At 46.4% G+C, this 17,191-nt stretch overlaps 1 protein-coding gene across 13 annotated transcripts in view; it reads left to right on the top strand.

Annotated features, from left to right (window-relative positions):
* The first annotated feature begins 733 nt into the window (after positions 1-733).
* Positions 734-17,191, top strand: part of Dcun1d4 (defective in cullin neddylation 1 domain containing 4) — an 80,276-nt gene continuing 63,818 nt past the window's right edge. For 3 of the 13 annotated variants that reach the window (NM_001436985.1, NM_001436984.1, NM_001108359.2), the window contains 1 exon segment: positions 10,613-10,745. In NM_001436985.1, the coding sequence (NP_001423914.1) occupies positions 10,721-10,745 (25 nt within the window). In that variant the 5' untranslated portion in view covers positions 10,613-10,720. 13 annotated transcript variants of the gene reach the window in all.

The following is a 17,191-nucleotide window of genomic DNA, read 5'->3' as shown; positions in this document are numbered from 1 at the left end:
GCTTCAGAATGGGGCTCCTGGCTAGGTGAGCTCAGTCTACATGGGTTTATCTTTGTACAGTGCCCAACCTGTGCAATTGTTCACAGACGTTGAACCACAGTTTTGGTTATACACAGTCTGAAAAACGACCCTTTTCAGTGCCTGCTAAGATGGCGGCTTTATTTTGCTAGTTAAGGGACATCTAATTAAGGAAGGTCTCCTCATAAACTCAGAAGCCCCATAAAGGGGGAGCAACTGTGGTTGTTTGTCGTTTCTAGAGTTGAGTGAGCTGAAATATCAGAAATCCTTGATAAGCAATGGTTATTTCGAGAATAAATGAGTGAATGGCTGCAGAAGTAAACGAATGTTTCTGTCATCTGCTTCCCCAGATGCCTTTTCCCTGAGTGGGGGAGCTCTGATCTCTGGCTGCTGTGAGTCCATTAAGCAGAGCCTCTGTTTTGCCTTTACTGGTTTAAAATTCCAGGGAAGGAAGTTGATTGGCCCAGCTCAGGTCACATGTTCCCTGGAGTTGGGGTGGGGCTTCCTGACTGGCAAGCTTCATCATGGCTTTGTTTGGTAAATATTGGGGTCCAAAAAAGAGGGAAGTAAAAGATGGGGTGTGCTAAACAGGAACTGTTGTTGTCCCCTATCTATGCCTTTGCAGGTGTTGCCAGAAGCTCCTGGGGTTGCGGTGGGGGTAGCTTTCTGAGCTCACCTCTCACGTGCCTCAGCACCATCGTTCCATCCCCTTTGTCTTGGTTCTGTTCTGAGGCAAAATTCGGTTTCAGTGTTAGAGAAGACCTGTGGATAAAGCCATGACAGTGGGCAGCCTTGGCCAAGCAAGGCTTAATGGAGGTGAGTTGAGCGGAGAGAGGAACAAGAAGGGTGGGCTGGGGGCTGAAGGACGAAGGTTGGGGGGTGTTACCCCATCAATTTCTTAACTGATCTCTCTTTCTCCCCCAACTCAGTTTACCCAAGAACATCAAGCCTGTCATCCACAAGGGTCTGAGGAAATGAAACATTGGAAAGGCAAGTTTTGATAGGAGCAAACGGATCACAACATCCATCCATTGCTCCCTTAGTGCGCAGTCTCTCTGGGCCCCTGAAGGTCTTTACTCTGCTGGGGGTGGAGTCTGATTGACACTAAAGTAGACTGATCCCAAGGTCTGCGTAGGGATGCCTTCAAATCTAAAGCGAAAATACCAAAGACAATGAAGAGTAAAGGTTTATTTGGCCCCTGGTTCCACGGTTGAGGCCCGTGACTCGTTAACTGTTGTCTTGGACCTGTAGTAAGGCAGCACAGTACGGCAGGAGCTCACTCACGACTAGCAGGAAAGGATGCAAATTGCAGGGAACTCAAGAGGCAAAAGAGAGATTGGAGTACCACAGCCCCTTTCAAGGCCATGGCAAGTGGGTCGTCGTCCCCCCTCCCGCTTTCTCAGTGTCCTAAGCTTTGTGCCTAACTGAAGACTTAGCCTTTAAATCATGGGTTTAGTGGTTTTGAGAGGTAGGGAGGCATTCCGGATCCAAAGGATCGCTGGGAGACAGGGCAGCAGAGAGAAGTGTCTCCATCTTGTGCTATTAAGTTGCGAGATGCTCTCTACTGGTCCAGTCAGCCCCAACAGCTTCCTAGGCCCACTAAGATCATATGACCTTGGATCTTGTTGGCTCCTGCTTGGATTCTCCAGGCTCCTTGTCTGTGACTTTCCTCTTGGCTTTTGTTCCAGCCCATTGTAATTCTCTTCAACCCAGATAAGGAACACTGAGGCTTGCCTTCACCAGCTAAGGATAGGTCAGCAATACGAATCACTTTGGGCACGCCTTTCAACCAGGTCCCCTGGGTATCTGGAAAGGAAGCTGGGAAGGGCCGAAGGGGGGGGGGAGCTCAGGGGAAGGGAGCACAGTTCTGGCCATGCCCCTCCCCAGACAACAGTGCTGCTTTGGGTCCTGTTCTAATATTCCCCTGTTCTAATAATGAGATCCTGCTTTAGATCTGCTCTGAAGCTTAACAAGGAAGGGAGGAAAGGCTCCTGCCCTGGACCAAAGATCGGTGCTTCTCACTAAGACTTCGTGGGGATGGAGAATGGGTTTGCGCCCAAGGACGATCTATGCTCAATGTGCCTAGCTACTAGGGCTAGAAGAATAGACTCGGACCCACTCGTGTTCAAGGGCTCCAGGAGTGTTTTAAGGGTGAACAAGCAGTCCTGGCTGGAATATCGTAGAGAAAACTGATAGAGCGTGCTATGCCGGTTAAAACAGATTCGGGGAGAGCCTGCTGGGGTAGATTTTCCCAGCTCTAACTGTGTGACTCTGGGCAAGTTATCTTACCTCTGGGTCTTGGTCTCCTCATTTGTAAGATGGGTTATACGAAAGAACCTACTGGGATGGTTGGGAGGAGTGAGTTAACATGGGGGTGTTCAGAACAGTACCTGAGTGAGTGAGCAGCACGTTTAGTAATAGCACAAATTTGTGAAGTCTGTTACGGGTGGTATCTTGGAAGGTTTTGCCAAGATGAAGTTATGGAATGTAAATGGAGCTTGTGGTGTTAGAGCTTCGGACCCAGAGATGGCGGAGATGGAGGGATAGAAAATATAACATGGGCTAGTGTGGACTTCAAGGATGGACTCAGGGTACACAACTTTACCTGCAGAATGGGGGGCAGGTCAGCTGGGAGCCCTTGTGTCCCTTTGGGGGAGAGGCAAGATGTTGATTTGGGGTCCTGGAGCCAGGGGAGTGAGGAGAGGACATCATCATCATCATCATCATCATCATCATCATCATCATCATCAGATGACAGCAAAGACATATAGAAGGACCGTGGACAGGGCACAGAGCTCGAAGGGTGGCCTCAGAAGAAGCAGCGCTGGCTTGGGTCCAAGTTGGACTTGGAAGAAAAATCTGGAACGAGATAAAGTCTATTCTTGGCATTTCTGTCCCAGAGAACACGACTGCTCTTGCCCAGTGCCCAGGATCTTCTCACTGAAGGCGCCATAGGAGTTCCTCAGCCTAAAGCGGCTACCCTTACCTACCAGCTCTTCACCAAAATTCACATTCGGGTGCAAGCGCAGTTGTCAGCAGTGCTTGGGAGGAAATCTAAAAAAGAAAGAAATGAATCCCACCTGACAAAATTACAGGTGACCACCAACTGTTGCCAGAAGCCCTGGGACTTCAAGAAGGCAAAACCTGCCAGCCCGAATGAATGTCTAAACCAGGCATTCTTAGTGGAGGAGGGTGATGGTGGGTGGTTATGGCTGCATTTCAGACCTTCAATAGAGAATTATCAATGACTCTGAAAAGGGTCTGAGGCGTCTCAGAATGCTAAGGACACTGCCATAAGGAAAATAAAGTAATAGGGAAATATCTGGGTTAGTTGAAGGAAATAATTTTCAGGTAGGTAAATATGAGCTCTGTTGTTCGTGATTGGGCCAGCATTTGAACTACGTGTGAGTGTTTGTATGTTCTATCCCTAGTTTGGAACCATTGAACTTTCTTGAGTGTGTAAGATACCTTGCTTTTGTCCCATCAGCGTGAGACCCATGGTAGGTTGTGGAGAGAGAGTATGTGGTCGGAGATGGGAAGAGTCTAAGGCAGCTTCAACTATGTAGGCTAGGTGAGGCTGGAATTTGCTGACTCATGGGGTTTGGGTATTCTGCATGCTAGTTCTTTCTAAAACAGGAAGTTCTTATCCCATAGAGTAGTATCTCCTCTCTCCCCTCCCCCCTCTTCCCTACTGCAGTCTGCCTTCTCCATCCACTCTCCCAGCATGCTTCACTCTGCCATAATGAGATGCGAGCTCTGGAGATGGATGGGGTCTCCTGTACCGCCCTGAGAGGGATGTTAAAAAGACATTGTGTTCATGAAAGCAGGAGAGAGGAGGCAACAAAACGGAGAGCACATCAACACACAGAAGCCATTGTACAAGGAGAATGGTTATTCTTTCTGTCCATCTCCTGCTAGCTGCGGTAATTGAAGAAATGCTGTATTCATGAGAGTCAGCGCCAAGGTCAGGCATTGTTCAGAATTGGGAAGTTATTCCTTCTGAGATTGAATCAAATGCAGCATCATTAGGACTTGATTAGCTCAATGTGGAGTAAGGAAAGAAAATCCAATTCGGAGAGGTTGGGGTAAGGAATGAATACATTTTTATTCAAACTCTGTTAATTCCCTAGGCAAGTGTAATCTCCACAAAGTGAAAGGCCCTGGATAGAAAGGAAAAACCCCACTGAAGCATCCCATATCTGCTCTAGAAGAAACGATTAGTTAAAAGATCGATTAATGCTACCTGATGACAAGAAATCTTGGAAGTTAGAAATAGTAAAAAGACAACCCCCCAAAAAACAAACAAAAACAAAATAAAAAAAATCCCACCACCACCACCACCACCACCACCAACAACAAAACCCAAAAATTCCTGTATTGCCACTATAGGCAAAACAAATTCATTGCTAAATGAGACCAAAATGAAAACACGATGTTAAGTCTAATTGGAAAATTCTCAGCTCTGTTAAGGGATCCTCCAGATGACTGCTTCATCAAGAAAGAGTCATTTTTAGTTGAAATTATCCCTGAGTTGGGAAGAAGCCAGCTCTACCAGACAGACATGTGTTAGGCTCATCAGGAAATAGGAAGAGATCCTGGGCAGTGGGAGTTCACGCGCCCCTTCCTGCTGTATTCTCCTATAGAAGTGGTTTTATATACTTGACATCCTGAATTACACCTTGGTGAAATTATTCCTGTTTTTGTAGATGAAGAAACTGAAGCCCAGACAAGTTGGCTTGTTTTTTTGTTTTTTGTTTTTGTTTTTTCTTTTAGACATGCCCATGCAATAGAGCCTTGACCTTGTCATCCTCCTGCAATCAGTCCCCTGGGTCCCATTGTACTACTTGGCTCTCTGATAAGCTTAACGTCTTCCTTTGATGATTGGAAATGGTAGGGTCTTTCTTACTCCAGCTTGCCTCCTCATACAAAGCACTCAAAATCATTTGCTTTCACGTCAGCCTACCTGATTCAAAGTGTCTTAAGCAGGACTGGGAAGGTGTCTTGGTAGAAAAGGTTGCTATGGGTGCAGGAGGCCAGTAAAAAGCCTTAGTGTAAGCATGAAATCTTAGCAGTGGGAAGGTGGAGTCAGGTGGGTCCCTGTGGCTTGCTAGTTAGCCATTCTAGGTGAACAACAGGTTTGGTGGGAGACCCTGTCTCAGACAAAATATTGTAGAGAACAACTGGGGAGGGCACTTGATAGCATTCTGATCATTGCATATGTGCACGCAAGTATATGCTTATGCAAACGTACACACACACACACACACACACACTTGCGTGCACACATACAGAGGCACACGTGCACACACACACATACACACAGTGTTTAATATCAGCAACTGTGGCTCTCAGAGAAGAGTAATTATTTCAAAGTACAAAGAAGGGGTTGGGGATTTAGCTCAGTGGTAGAGCGCTTGCCTAGGAAGCGCAAGGCCCTGGGTTCGGTCCCCAGCTCCGAAAAAAAGAGAAAAAAAAAGTACAAAGAAGAGAAATCATTCATTATGGGAATACAATATGAGTGTTCATAGAAAATCTTCTGGAATGTACTTCAGTCGGCTCATTTTTCGGATACTAACTTTCTGTACTCACAGGACTTCCCTGTGTGATTCCCGATATGAACATGACTTTTTCTTTGCTATACGAACGTTTGCATTTTCTGCAGAAGCAGGCTGCACTGGTGACTTGTCTTGTCTAGTTTGCTCTTGCATCCCTGGCCTCTACCCCCACCGTTAATTTCCGAAGCTAGTGAAGAAGGAACGCAAGTGTCCCGGTTAGCTTTCTGTTGCTCTCAGAAAGCACTGACCAAAAGAGCTTGGGGAGGAAAGGGTTAATTTGGCTTCCAGATTCCACGCCATCGTCTTGAGTTCCTACCTTGGCTTTCCAAGACGATGGCTATTGCTTTCATATACAACCCAAGAACAGAACACGTGCCCAGGGTTGACATCACCCACAGTAGGCTGGTCTCGGCCTCACTGATCATTAATCAAGAGGACGCCACGCAGACATGCACACAGGCCAGTTGGATGGAGGCAAGAACTCCATTACATCCCCCACCCGCCTTTTCCAAGTCACTCTAGTATGTATCAAGTTGGCAAAACCCAACTAGCACAGTAAGTAAATATCTACGAACCAGTGAGGAACTAGCTTAGGTAAAAGAAAGAGGTGGTGTGCGAATCAGCATGCAGGGGATGTGATAGTACTTAGAGGGTGGTAGCCATAGCAACCGTCTCACCTGTGTTCCGGGACTCAGAGTCTAAAGTGTTAACCATCACTATGATATTGAGCTACACTGTGCCCAGTATTACAAGCAATTATAGAACCTGTTGTTTTTTTTTACTATTTTTGAGAAAATGAGCAGAAGTATATTCCTTAAGCCAAAAATGGCCATCGAGGTGTTGACTCAAGAACGGTCTTAAAATTCTATGTGTTAATTAAAAAAAAAACTATTTGGGGGACATGCTCTAAAGAGTTATTTATTTTTATTGTGTCTGCGTGTGCCTGTGTATATGTGGATGCAGGTAGCCTGGGAGGGGCTGGGAGTCCCCAAAGCTGAGTTCAAAGGCTGCTCTGTGCTGTTTGACGTGGATGCTAGGAACTGAACTTCAGTTCTCTGCAAAAGTAATGCTCTCCCTTAGCCACTGAGACACTTCTCCAGCTTTCCGTTTTGAGGCTGTCTTACAGATACAGTGGTGGCTTGTAAGAAAATGGAGGCACCATTAACGTGTCCTCCCTGCACAACAGGGTTTTTTGTGCATTTTAAGCTCACAGACGAGTAATATCTATTCTAAAAGGTTTGAGGAAATTAACTATCCTGTCCTTTATGAATACACTTAAATTTTTATTCATTCTCATTTCCATATCTTGAATACCTACTTAGCCCGACTTTTGATAACTGGAGGAGTTTTACATACGCTGTGGAATCAAAGGTTACATGAATTGCAACATGCTATGTTTCTTTTCTTCAAGCCATACCAGAGACACATTTATCTACTAATCTAAAGGCTGAATTCTATCTAAGTCTCCAGGGCTATGCTGTTTTCAATTCAGTATCCCAACCTAGTTTACACAGGACAAGCATACATAGTGGAATTTGGGATATTGGGAGGAAACGTTTAAACCCCAAAACTTGTGCTATCCTTTCACTAGACTCCCATCAAATTCTCAACTAACAAAATAGGTAAGTCAGGCACCAGTGACTTGGCTATTCCTAGTTGGCAACATGACTATATCTGGAATGAACTAGAATTCAGAAATGGAGATCCTGAGACTGGAAGACACAGGCTTTTGGTCTAGATCTTGAGGCATAGTGGCCAAGAAAAGCTTGGGCCCAGACATGGTAGTGCATGCCTTTAATCCCAGGAGAGAGAGGCAAACAGATCTGTGAGTTCGAGGCCAGCCCAAGACAGAGTAAGTTCCACATAAAGAACAGTTTAGGTCCAGGTGTGGTGATAGAGACCTTGAATCTGGGCCATACCTTCTGCTGGAGGCCCACAGAAGGACAGTGGAAGGAAGAAGCTTCTCTACCTGCTTGCACTTACCTGGCAGCACATCCGTTGGAACCTACTTCTTCAGGATTCCAGCTTACACAGAAGACCAGCGGAAGCACCTAGCCTTGTGGGACTGAGCAACTACTAGATTCTTGGACTTTCTATTCACAGCTGCCCATTGTTGGCTTAGCTGGACTGCAGACTGTAAGTCATACCAGTAATTTTCATTAATAGATTAGAGACATTCCTAAGTTCTGTGACTCTAGAGAATCCTGACTAATACATTTTGAAACTTGTTCATATTGTGTTTTAAATCCTAACCAAGTCAATAAAGTGATGTGTTATATTCTCAAATCTGCCCACCCCCAAGTCTCAAGACATTCTCCACCCCTCCCCCGCCGATTTGAATATAAAAGATGGTATTTCAGTAAACATTTCTATAGGGGGACCTTGCTATTTGGGAAAGTTATTGAATGAGAAGAAAAATTGAAATAAGATTATTTATTGAATGATTCCTTGAAGAGGCTATATTTCAAATATGAAGAATAGACTTTGTATCAGCGTGATAGAACTCAAGTAGTCAGGGAGAGTACTGTCCCAGGAATATGAGATTTTCTCATTTGACCAGTGTGGTGATGGAGAGATATAGACAAGGAGCTGGAAACTTGAGTTTTTAAATACTGCTTTGTTCTTGTGTAGCCCGGTTACTCGGATTAGATGTTTAATTCCTTTGAACTTCAGGTCTCATATTCTTATAACGAGGAAGTTGGGTTTGGAATCTCCGAGGTTTCTTTCAGAGATAAAATTCCCCAATAGTTGTCATCCCTTCACACTCAGGAACAGTGAGCCAGTATCCACTCTTGGAAGCCACTGGACTAAGTGCAGGAGAACGGAGAACATAACTATAACAAATTCCCTGACCATGAAGATTTTTAATCTTATGGATGGTTGAAATGTCTGGGTGATAGTCAAAGAGCGTCATTTCGTTGTTTTATTATTCATGAGACTTGTGGAGTAATGAGGCTCAGCTGACTAAGAAATAGTATTTCCTTCTCAGGCTCTAGCTGACCACGATTGGTTCTGACACCTCGCCTCTGATCGCCTCTGGTGGAGGCCACTATTTTGAACCTACCCACTACTCACGACCACTACCCTGGTCTGAGTAAATCAAATCTTTATTTTACTTGAAAACAATCGGTCTGACTTTACTAGAACAAACTCTGAGAAACAGCAAAGGTTAGAATTCTGTTCATATTTTTTTTCTGGATACTTTGTGTCAAGGAAGTTCTGAGAGCCAGGGAGAAAGCAAACTGGCAGGTCCTTTAGGTTTAATAATCTCACAACGATAAAGTTTGCTGCAGATAAATCAATATAGCAAATTAATTGCTAATATAAACCATGGGGTTATTTTAATTTTGAAGTACCAAGAAGCAAGCCCTTTTCTTGCAAAACAATATGGGAAAACAAAACTCAAACACATACAAATATTATACATAAAAAAAATCCCAGGAACAAGAATAAACTGTAGTTCTTACTGGATTAGGCTGAAATCAGGAACAGAAAAACAAACGCAAGAAGACTTTGCCCACAATAAGCCTTTTTTTTTTTTTTTTTTTTTTAAATTACAGAAGTTCCCTACTTAGGAGCCCACAAGCACCTTCCTTTGTCTATGAGGCTTAGCTTACAGAACAGCTAAGACACTGTTCTGTTAAGTGAACCCAAAAGAATGCTTTATGAAGGATTGTCTTCAGGTGCAATTCTGAGATTCTGCAATTTGATGACGTGAATCCTATGCACTTGAATGACAAATATGAGAGATAACATTACAGGGATTCAACTTAATTACAGAGAAATAGAGGGTGATGGGATGGAACATATCCCAGTAACACAGTAATGTAGATGACAAGGACTGTCAGCTACTTCGCTATTGTAACATCCGTCCAAACATCCGTCCAGATTTCGAAACTCTGCAACTCAAGAGCCAAGGCGGTAGAATTCAGAATACTAACGCTGGACCGGACCCCTTTGTTATTTTTGGACGTATCATCCAATGTCTGTGGCAGAATCTATAGGCAGTCCAGGCTGTGCTTGGGGCAAGGGCTGTTGGAGGTTCCCAAGTGGAGAGTGTGTTCGCGGTGGGGGCGGGGCGCCCGTCCTCGAGCATCTCTTTGCGTTATTGCATTACCATAGTGATTGAGGAGAATTGGTTTTCAAGTACTGAAAAACGTAAAGAAACAACAACAAAAGCAGTATTTTGATTCAAGACACTTAACAATCACAACCCTATTAACGCTTTCCTCTGTTAAACAGCGGTTTGGCCAGGTTCAACTTATGTTTCTTAGACGTATAGTCAGGGGACCTAGCTTGTCCTGGTGACAGGCTGACTGACCCCAGAGCCTAATGTGGCACTGGGTTTTTCTCTCGCTGTCTGGGGAGCATAGAAGTGTCGGACGGACAATGCCTGCGCATTCGAAACCTTTGGCGCAAGCAATGCACAACTCTGAATAATTGACTCTAAAAAAAGGAGGCGCATTTCCAAAGTTGGGGACAGAAAGGTTGTGGCATAAAAGGGAGGAAAGCGGAGGCTTTTTTTTTTTTTCTAATTTCCCACGATGGGAAACGATTGATGAGAACTGGCGCGACCAGGGCACGGGCAGGATCAGGATCTGGCCGACCGCCTACCAGGGAGCACCGGTCCCTGTGGCCCCCAGCTTGGCTCCGGGTCCCTCCGCCCGCTTTGTTTCGGATGCTTAACCTAGGTTCTCCGTTGGTCTCTCTGTTGGTCTCCCGCTCCAGGACCCGCCCGCCACAGGGCGGGGCTTCAGGGTCAAGATAGACCAAGTCCCCTGTCTCGCCCCTCCACGCGCTTTCGGACCCTTGAATGACTGACAGCCGTTGGGTCCAACCTGCGGCTCCGAATAGTGGCCTCTACCAGGGGCGGTCCGAGGTGAGGAGCCGGGGCCAATCACGTTGCAGTCTAGGGGGCGGGGTCCTTTTGCCTGCTGCAGGCGGCGCAACCTGCACTCCTTCGGTCAAATGAGAGCCGAAGAGGGGCGGTCCCTCGGTGGTGGTCTAGCCAATGAGAAAGGCGGGATGGGCGGGTCGGAGTAGGAGCCGCCGGTCCTCTGTTGAGAGCTAAGGTTTGGGGAGTCGGTAGGGGGACCGCGAGTGGAGCGCGGGAGCCCGGGCGGCAGGCGGGTGTGAGCTGCCCGAAAATGCACTCGGATGCTGCAGCTGTCAGTGAGTAGCACAGAGCCAGCGGGCCGGCGCGGGCCCGCACACCCGGTCCGCTCCCGTGCTCCCTTCTCCACTTCTCCGGTTCCTACCGCGCTGGAGTCCCTGGCCCGGGAACGAGCTGTTCCCCTCCTGGAGTCCGAGGGCCGTGACGCTGCGGGCGGCTGGGGCGGGGGCAGGGGCGGCGGGGAGGGGGTGGGGACTGGCTGGCTTTCCGCGGTGGGGGGAGGGGGGACATATTCTGAAGGCCGGGGGCCGGGAGTCGGTGGTGCACGGAGGTGGAGACCGCGGCGGGCGCTGGCAGATGGGGTCAGGGGTGGTACGAGCGGGCAGGGAGAGACCCTACGGTCTGAGTACCGGGTGAGGCTTGCGGTGCCGGAGCTGTGCAGTCTACCGGGGAAGGCGGGGGAGTGCGAGAGGAGCGGGGGCGGGGACAATAGGAAGGAGGGCTGGGGGCGGGGGCGGGAACAATGGGTGGGGAGCAGGGGCAGCGACCGGGCGGGTGAGGGGTTGGGGGCTGATGTAACCCGGACACGGAGTGGGAGACACTGCAGTGGGATGGGAGAGTTGTGGAGTCTGGTGTGCGGGACGGCGGCCGGGAGTGGCGAGAGGGCTTGGGGGCAGGTGTTGGGATGGGGGTCCCTGGAGGAGTGGATGGTGGGTAGGACTGCGATGCAGTTTGTGGGCTGAGATAGGGGTCGGGGAGGGTGTGCAGAGTGAGTTAGGAAGAAGAGTAGGTGGGGAGGAGCGGGATGGGGAGGGCTGTCATCCTCGGGTTCGGTGCTCTTGGGGCGGGGTGGGGAGCGTTGAACTGTGCATTGGGGGAGGTGCTTCCTCCCGGGAGAGGCCCGGTCCAGCCTAGGAGGGGACCACCCTGAGCATCGGGGTGCACAGAGGAGAGGGGGCGGGGCCGGGTACTCGGGAGGTGTCCCGAGGCTGGCAGTGGCTGCCACTTTTAGCGAGCAACCGGGAGTGAGGTCAACGCGGGCTGGGATTACAGGACCCGGAGGCCGCTGTCTGCTTGCTGACCGGACCTGCAGGGGTCCTAGAGGCGGGGTGGAGGAATTAGCGTAAGAGGTGTCAGGGTCCCCGGCGGTCCGTAGGTTTGGCAGTGTGTGACGCAGTTCCCTAATTTCTGACTATCAGGTGTAGAGACTGATGCGTCAGGACCTGTTAACCTGTATGGAGGGCCGCTTTGGAGGCATAGCAACGCGCGTGCGAGAAGCTACCTCCGCCCGAAGCACCGGGAGGGTCCTTTAGGGGTTTCCTTTAGGGTCTGGCTCCTGGAACCGGTGTAAAGGGAAAGGCAGGCTCATGGAATTCTGGGACTTGTAGTCTCAGCTGCCCGGGCCGTGGTTGGATTGGGTGCACGTGGGTAACTGTGGAAACGAGTCCCAGAATGCAGCGCGTCCCTTGGAACCTCCTTGCTTGACTAACTCGTGCTTTATGCCGCGGAGACCCAATGCGTTCTCTTCGGGAGATTCCTGGATTCCTTGGGCACCGCAGAGGGCGAGCCCAGGCCAAGCCCTGGCCTTTCTCCGAGTTAATTTTCCCCTGCATCTGGTAGCCTTGCGGAACGAATGCTTAGTTTTGAAACATCTTGCATACATTCGTTTTAAAGCAATGTTTATCATGGAATATTTAGAGTGTATTCAGTGTATGGAAGTCTAGGGTGAAGTATATACATCCTTACATAAGTATGGAAACTAAGTAGAGACAAATACATCCCTTGTGAAGAAAATACAGACAACTGCACTGATATTTCTTGGGCAACTTGGTTTGCCCAAGAATTAGGGTTTTGTTTTTTGTTTTTGGAAGCAAATCAAGAATGGCAGCTTAGTGGAATTTGAGGTTGAAGTAGTCTCATGCCAGAACCTGAAATGAAACCCTAAAGGTGAGCAAAGGGGAACTGTGATGTCTTAACTTTTATGTAAGTAAAGCAAACGGGGCTGCTGTTTGCCCTTTGGATGCCAAGCTGTCCTTCTCTCTTGACCATTACATGTCTTCCTGAGTTTGTGGACTTCCAGCCACCAGCCACATCCTTTGCCAGTTCTCCTTAGTGATCACTCCCAAATCAAATGTGGGGGCTTTAAGATTTTTTTTTTTTTTTTTTGTGTGTGTGGTGTATCGAATTCTATGAACCATCAGTAATTGGAATGGTCATTGGAGGGGTGTTTTAATAACCCAATTGTAAACATCTTTTTTTTTTTTTTGGTTTTTTTTTTTTTTCCCGGAGCTGGGGATCGAACCCAGGGCCTTGCGCTTCCTAGGTAAGCGCTTCTACCACTGAGCTAAATCCCCAGCCCCCAATTGTAAACATCTTGATGAGTTTTTTTTTTTTAATTTTTTTATTATTATTTTTTTTTTATTAACTTGAGTATTTCTTATATACATTTCTTGATGAGTTTTAAGATCTGGAAACGACCTGACACAATTAAGACAGTATTGAACTTGTATATGTAGCAGACAATTCTTTAAAACTTATTTTTACTATTTTTAAGTGTATATATGTGTGGGTATGTGCACGTGCATATAGATGCCATAGAGATCAGATGAAGGCTTGGGATCCCATAGAACTGGAGTTATAGGTGGTCGTGAGCTGCTCAACTGAGTGCGGGGAATGAAACTCAGATCCTCTTAGGTATTGGGCAGTCTCTCTAGACCTTACAGGATGGCTTTTGAAATAAGAAACTCGTTAGAATATGGTGTTTTAGAGAAATAATTTATATCTATCCTGTTTTGACTTACATCTGCAGTAAAATCTCTAAGAACCGTCTTGTATATATTACAGACATTTTTCAAAAAAGTATTTAATTTAGGATTTGCTATTGCCAAATGATAAGGGAAAAAAAAACAAAAAACAAAACAAAACAAAACAAAACAAAAACAAACCATGAGCTCTAGAACTGTCTTCAGGATCTAAAGAAAACATTAGTCTGCATTTCTTTTGTTTTCATTTGTTCTCATCACATCCTGAAGGACAAGTCCCCTTCCCTCACACAATCCTCCAGCTAGTCTGGAAGCCCCAAAGACCTAGGTACTATCAACCTGTACTGTCTACTCTAGTGTTTGTGACCTTTGAGTTTTGGCCCTTGGCTAGGTCTTATATTTTCTTGTGGATTTAACTATGCATTCAAGCAGTTCAGAAGTTTTATTGAAGATGTTTGACTCTGTATTGGAATTATTTGCAGGGGGGTTGTATTAAAGTTCTCTAAGGGTATCAACTTATAGAATGAATCTGTCTGTATATTTGTATATATACATATAAATCCTAAGTATGTACGTGTGTGTGTAACACACACAGAATTCAGTAATTGTTTGGTCTACTAGGCTGGATGCTTCAGCTGATATATACTGGAATCCTGAAGAAGTAGGCTCTAATGCCAGTGAAGGAATGGACTTGGTAATGAATGAGGCAGGAGCAAGCAGGCAAACAACAAAAGCTTCTTTCTTCCACGTCCTTATATTAGACTTCCAGCAGAAGGCGTGGCCTAGATTAGAGCTGTGTCTTCCCACCTCAAAGGTCCAGATTAGAGGTGACTCTTCCTACTTCAAATTAAGCAAAAATCACACACAGGCGTGCCACTCCATTTTGGGTTTTAATTAATTCCAGAACTAGTCAAGTTGACAAGGAGAATAGTCATCACAGTAGTCTTGTCTATAACTGCCAAAGACAAAAGCTCTCTCCTCCTCTTCCTATTTGGGATCTGTGTACAGTGACTTTCTCCATTCTCCATTCTTGGCTCACAGCAGGACCATACTTGATGCTTGATGGCGTTCTTACCTCTGTAACTTCCTTCCTTCTTCCTGTTTTGATGTTGCATTATTCTCATCTTAATCACCATCATGGTCATTCTTATAATTGTAGCTAATAATAGCTAGTCATTCTGCTGACATAACAGCAAAATGCAGTCTATCAGTTAAGTATCCAGTACTTTATAGCCTGGTGACTTTGGTAAGTGTTCGTTCCCAGGGGCATTTAGATATGAGTTGTACCAAGGTACCCATGTACTGGAAATAGGCTGTGTGTGTGGCCCTAGCTTTGTAGTTAGGCAAGGCAATAGGAAACCAAAACTAGTTAGTTGGTTTAGTTCCTTTGGTTAATGAAGCCACAGTAATTTTAGTCATCCTCATTGGAACCTTAGATGCTTCCCATGTTTTCCTGTTAGGTAGTGAGAGGGAGAGTCTGTGTATGCAATGTCTTTTTGCTGTGACCAAATAGCTGACCACAACAACTTGAAGAAGAAAGGGTTTATTCTGGATTACAGTTTGAGGATACACTCTGGCAGAGCAGAGAGGATATACTCTGGGAGTGAGGGGCCGGATTTGGGAGGCGGCTGGTTACACTGTGTCAGGAAGGAGAGAAGATACTGGTGGCTGGTTACAGAGACGATACTGGCGTTTGGTTACACTGTTTCAGTAGGAAGGAGGGACAATACTGGCGGCTGGTTACATTGTATCAGTAGGAAGGAGGGACGATACTGGCTCTCTGCCACTTTCTTTTTTGTAGTTCAGCCCATGAGTCCACACTCATGGTGGGTCCTTCCTCTGTTAACCCCGCCCCCCCCCCAATGCCCTCACAGAGAGACCCACAGTGTCTTTTTCATGATTCCAAACGTTGACAAGATAAACGATCACAGGTTGCATCTCTTCCTGTCCCCTACAGTTGCCCTCCCCACCCCCCAACTCATTACCACCATCTTGGGTCTGAGGCAGCTTGCTTTCTGAAAAGAGTGAATCTGTGTGAGGCCTAGTCTGTGCTACATTGGTCTCTCAGTTGTTGAATCATCTTTACTTTTGGTATTTCCTTTCCTACTCAAAAACCTTAAAGGCTTCCAGGCCTCCTCAGAACAAGAATCTGGTGTTGTAGGATGGCTTCTGTCATTGAGGCCTGGCTTCTCTCCTTGGAAGGCTCCCTCCTTCCTCCCTGTCCTCAGAGCATGGGACGATATCCTCCTCTCTAAGACCTAGCACCAGTGACCTCCTTGCTCCAGAGGTTCCATAGTTTTTACAATCTCCAAGTAAGAGCTGAGCGCTAGTCACTCAAGATGTGAACCTTTTCGGGACATTCCCTGTTCAAATCATAACATAGCAGTAAGTAAGCAGCATGTTTGATATGGAGAGATTAAATGCTGCAAGGTACGAACAGGGACTAGGAAAAGTCTTTTTGGGACAGGAGGTTAGATCTGTCAGCAGATCTGTTTGGGAGATGGGTTGACACTATTTTAATTTTTCTCTCACTTATGGCCAGGTCCTGGTCAGTTAACAGTAGAGTGAGATAGGAGCTGGTGCAAGGGCTTGGTGGTTAAGAGCACTAGTTGCTCTGGCAGTGAACCTGGGTTTGGTTCCCAGTTCCCAGCACCCCCATGATGGCTAACCACAGTCTGTAACTCCAGTTCCAGGGAATCTGATAACCCTCTTTGGCCTCTGAAGGCATCCATCACACACAGTCACAGACATCCAGGCCAGTAAAATACTAAATGCACATAAAACCAGAAAACAGTACAATAAGTTTGTTGGTGTCTTTTCACTTACTATGTTAGATGTTAAATGTGCAAGTTAAAGCTAACATTGACAGAGGGAAGTGTGCTGGTTGGGAGCCCGAATTGGTGTTGATTGCCTCCTACAGCTTATTCTTACTGTGAAATTCAGGTCAGAAGTACCTCTGGAGAATTATTATTTTAAGAACATACTTTAGAAAGTGTATCTTAGGAAGAAAAACACTTACATGCATTTTAAATAGAATTTCATGCTTTAGTTAGTGTCACATGACAGTTTTAGAGCCAGGACCACTTTTTCTTTTTTCTTTTCTTTTTTTTTTTTTTTTAGTGGAGTGTCCATGGCTCTTCAGAGAGTACCTTCTACCTGAGGTTTGAATTTCTTTTCTTTTAATTAGGAAATGTTAAACAAGTTACTGTCACCTAGGAAGACAGTCTGTTGTTCTTGAAATTGCTGAATGTATGGAATAAAAACACTTAATGGTGGGGAAAAGACCCCTCCTTCCAGGTGCACCACCCCTCTGTGTGGGATGGATTTTTGTTCTGTTTTTTGTTTTTCGTAGTTCTTTGTGGACTTCCTTTTCTGATGAGTGTTTAGCAAACCTTTGTCTACCTCTGCCTGTATCAGTAGGGCCTGCAGAGTCATCCCAATAGTGCTGTCTGGCCTTGGGGATCTCTTCCTTAGCAGGGAGCTGCTTGGAAGCACTCCTCCCACCTCAGACCTCCTGAAGGTGGAGTCCAGCAAAGGGAAGAAGGCTGTAGCTTGAGGAGAACTGAAGGTGGAGACCAGCAAAGGGAAGAAGGCTGTAGCCTGAGGAGAACTGAAGGTGGAGGCCAGCAAAGGGAAGAAGGCTGTAGCCTGAGGAGAACTGAAGGTGGAGGCCAGCAAAGGGAAGAAGGCTGTAGCCTGAGGAGAACTGCTGTGGTGGGTGCTTAGCCATGGCAGCTCTGTTG

Source organism: Rattus norvegicus, chromosome 14 (genome assembly GCF_021556685.1).
Source record: "Rattus norvegicus strain SHRSP/BbbUtx chromosome 14, alternate assembly SHRSP_T2T, whole genome shotgun sequence".
Taxonomy (NCBI): Eukaryota; Metazoa; Chordata; class Mammalia; order Rodentia; family Muridae; genus Rattus; species Rattus norvegicus.
This window is presented reverse-complemented; position numbering and strand designations above follow the sequence as displayed.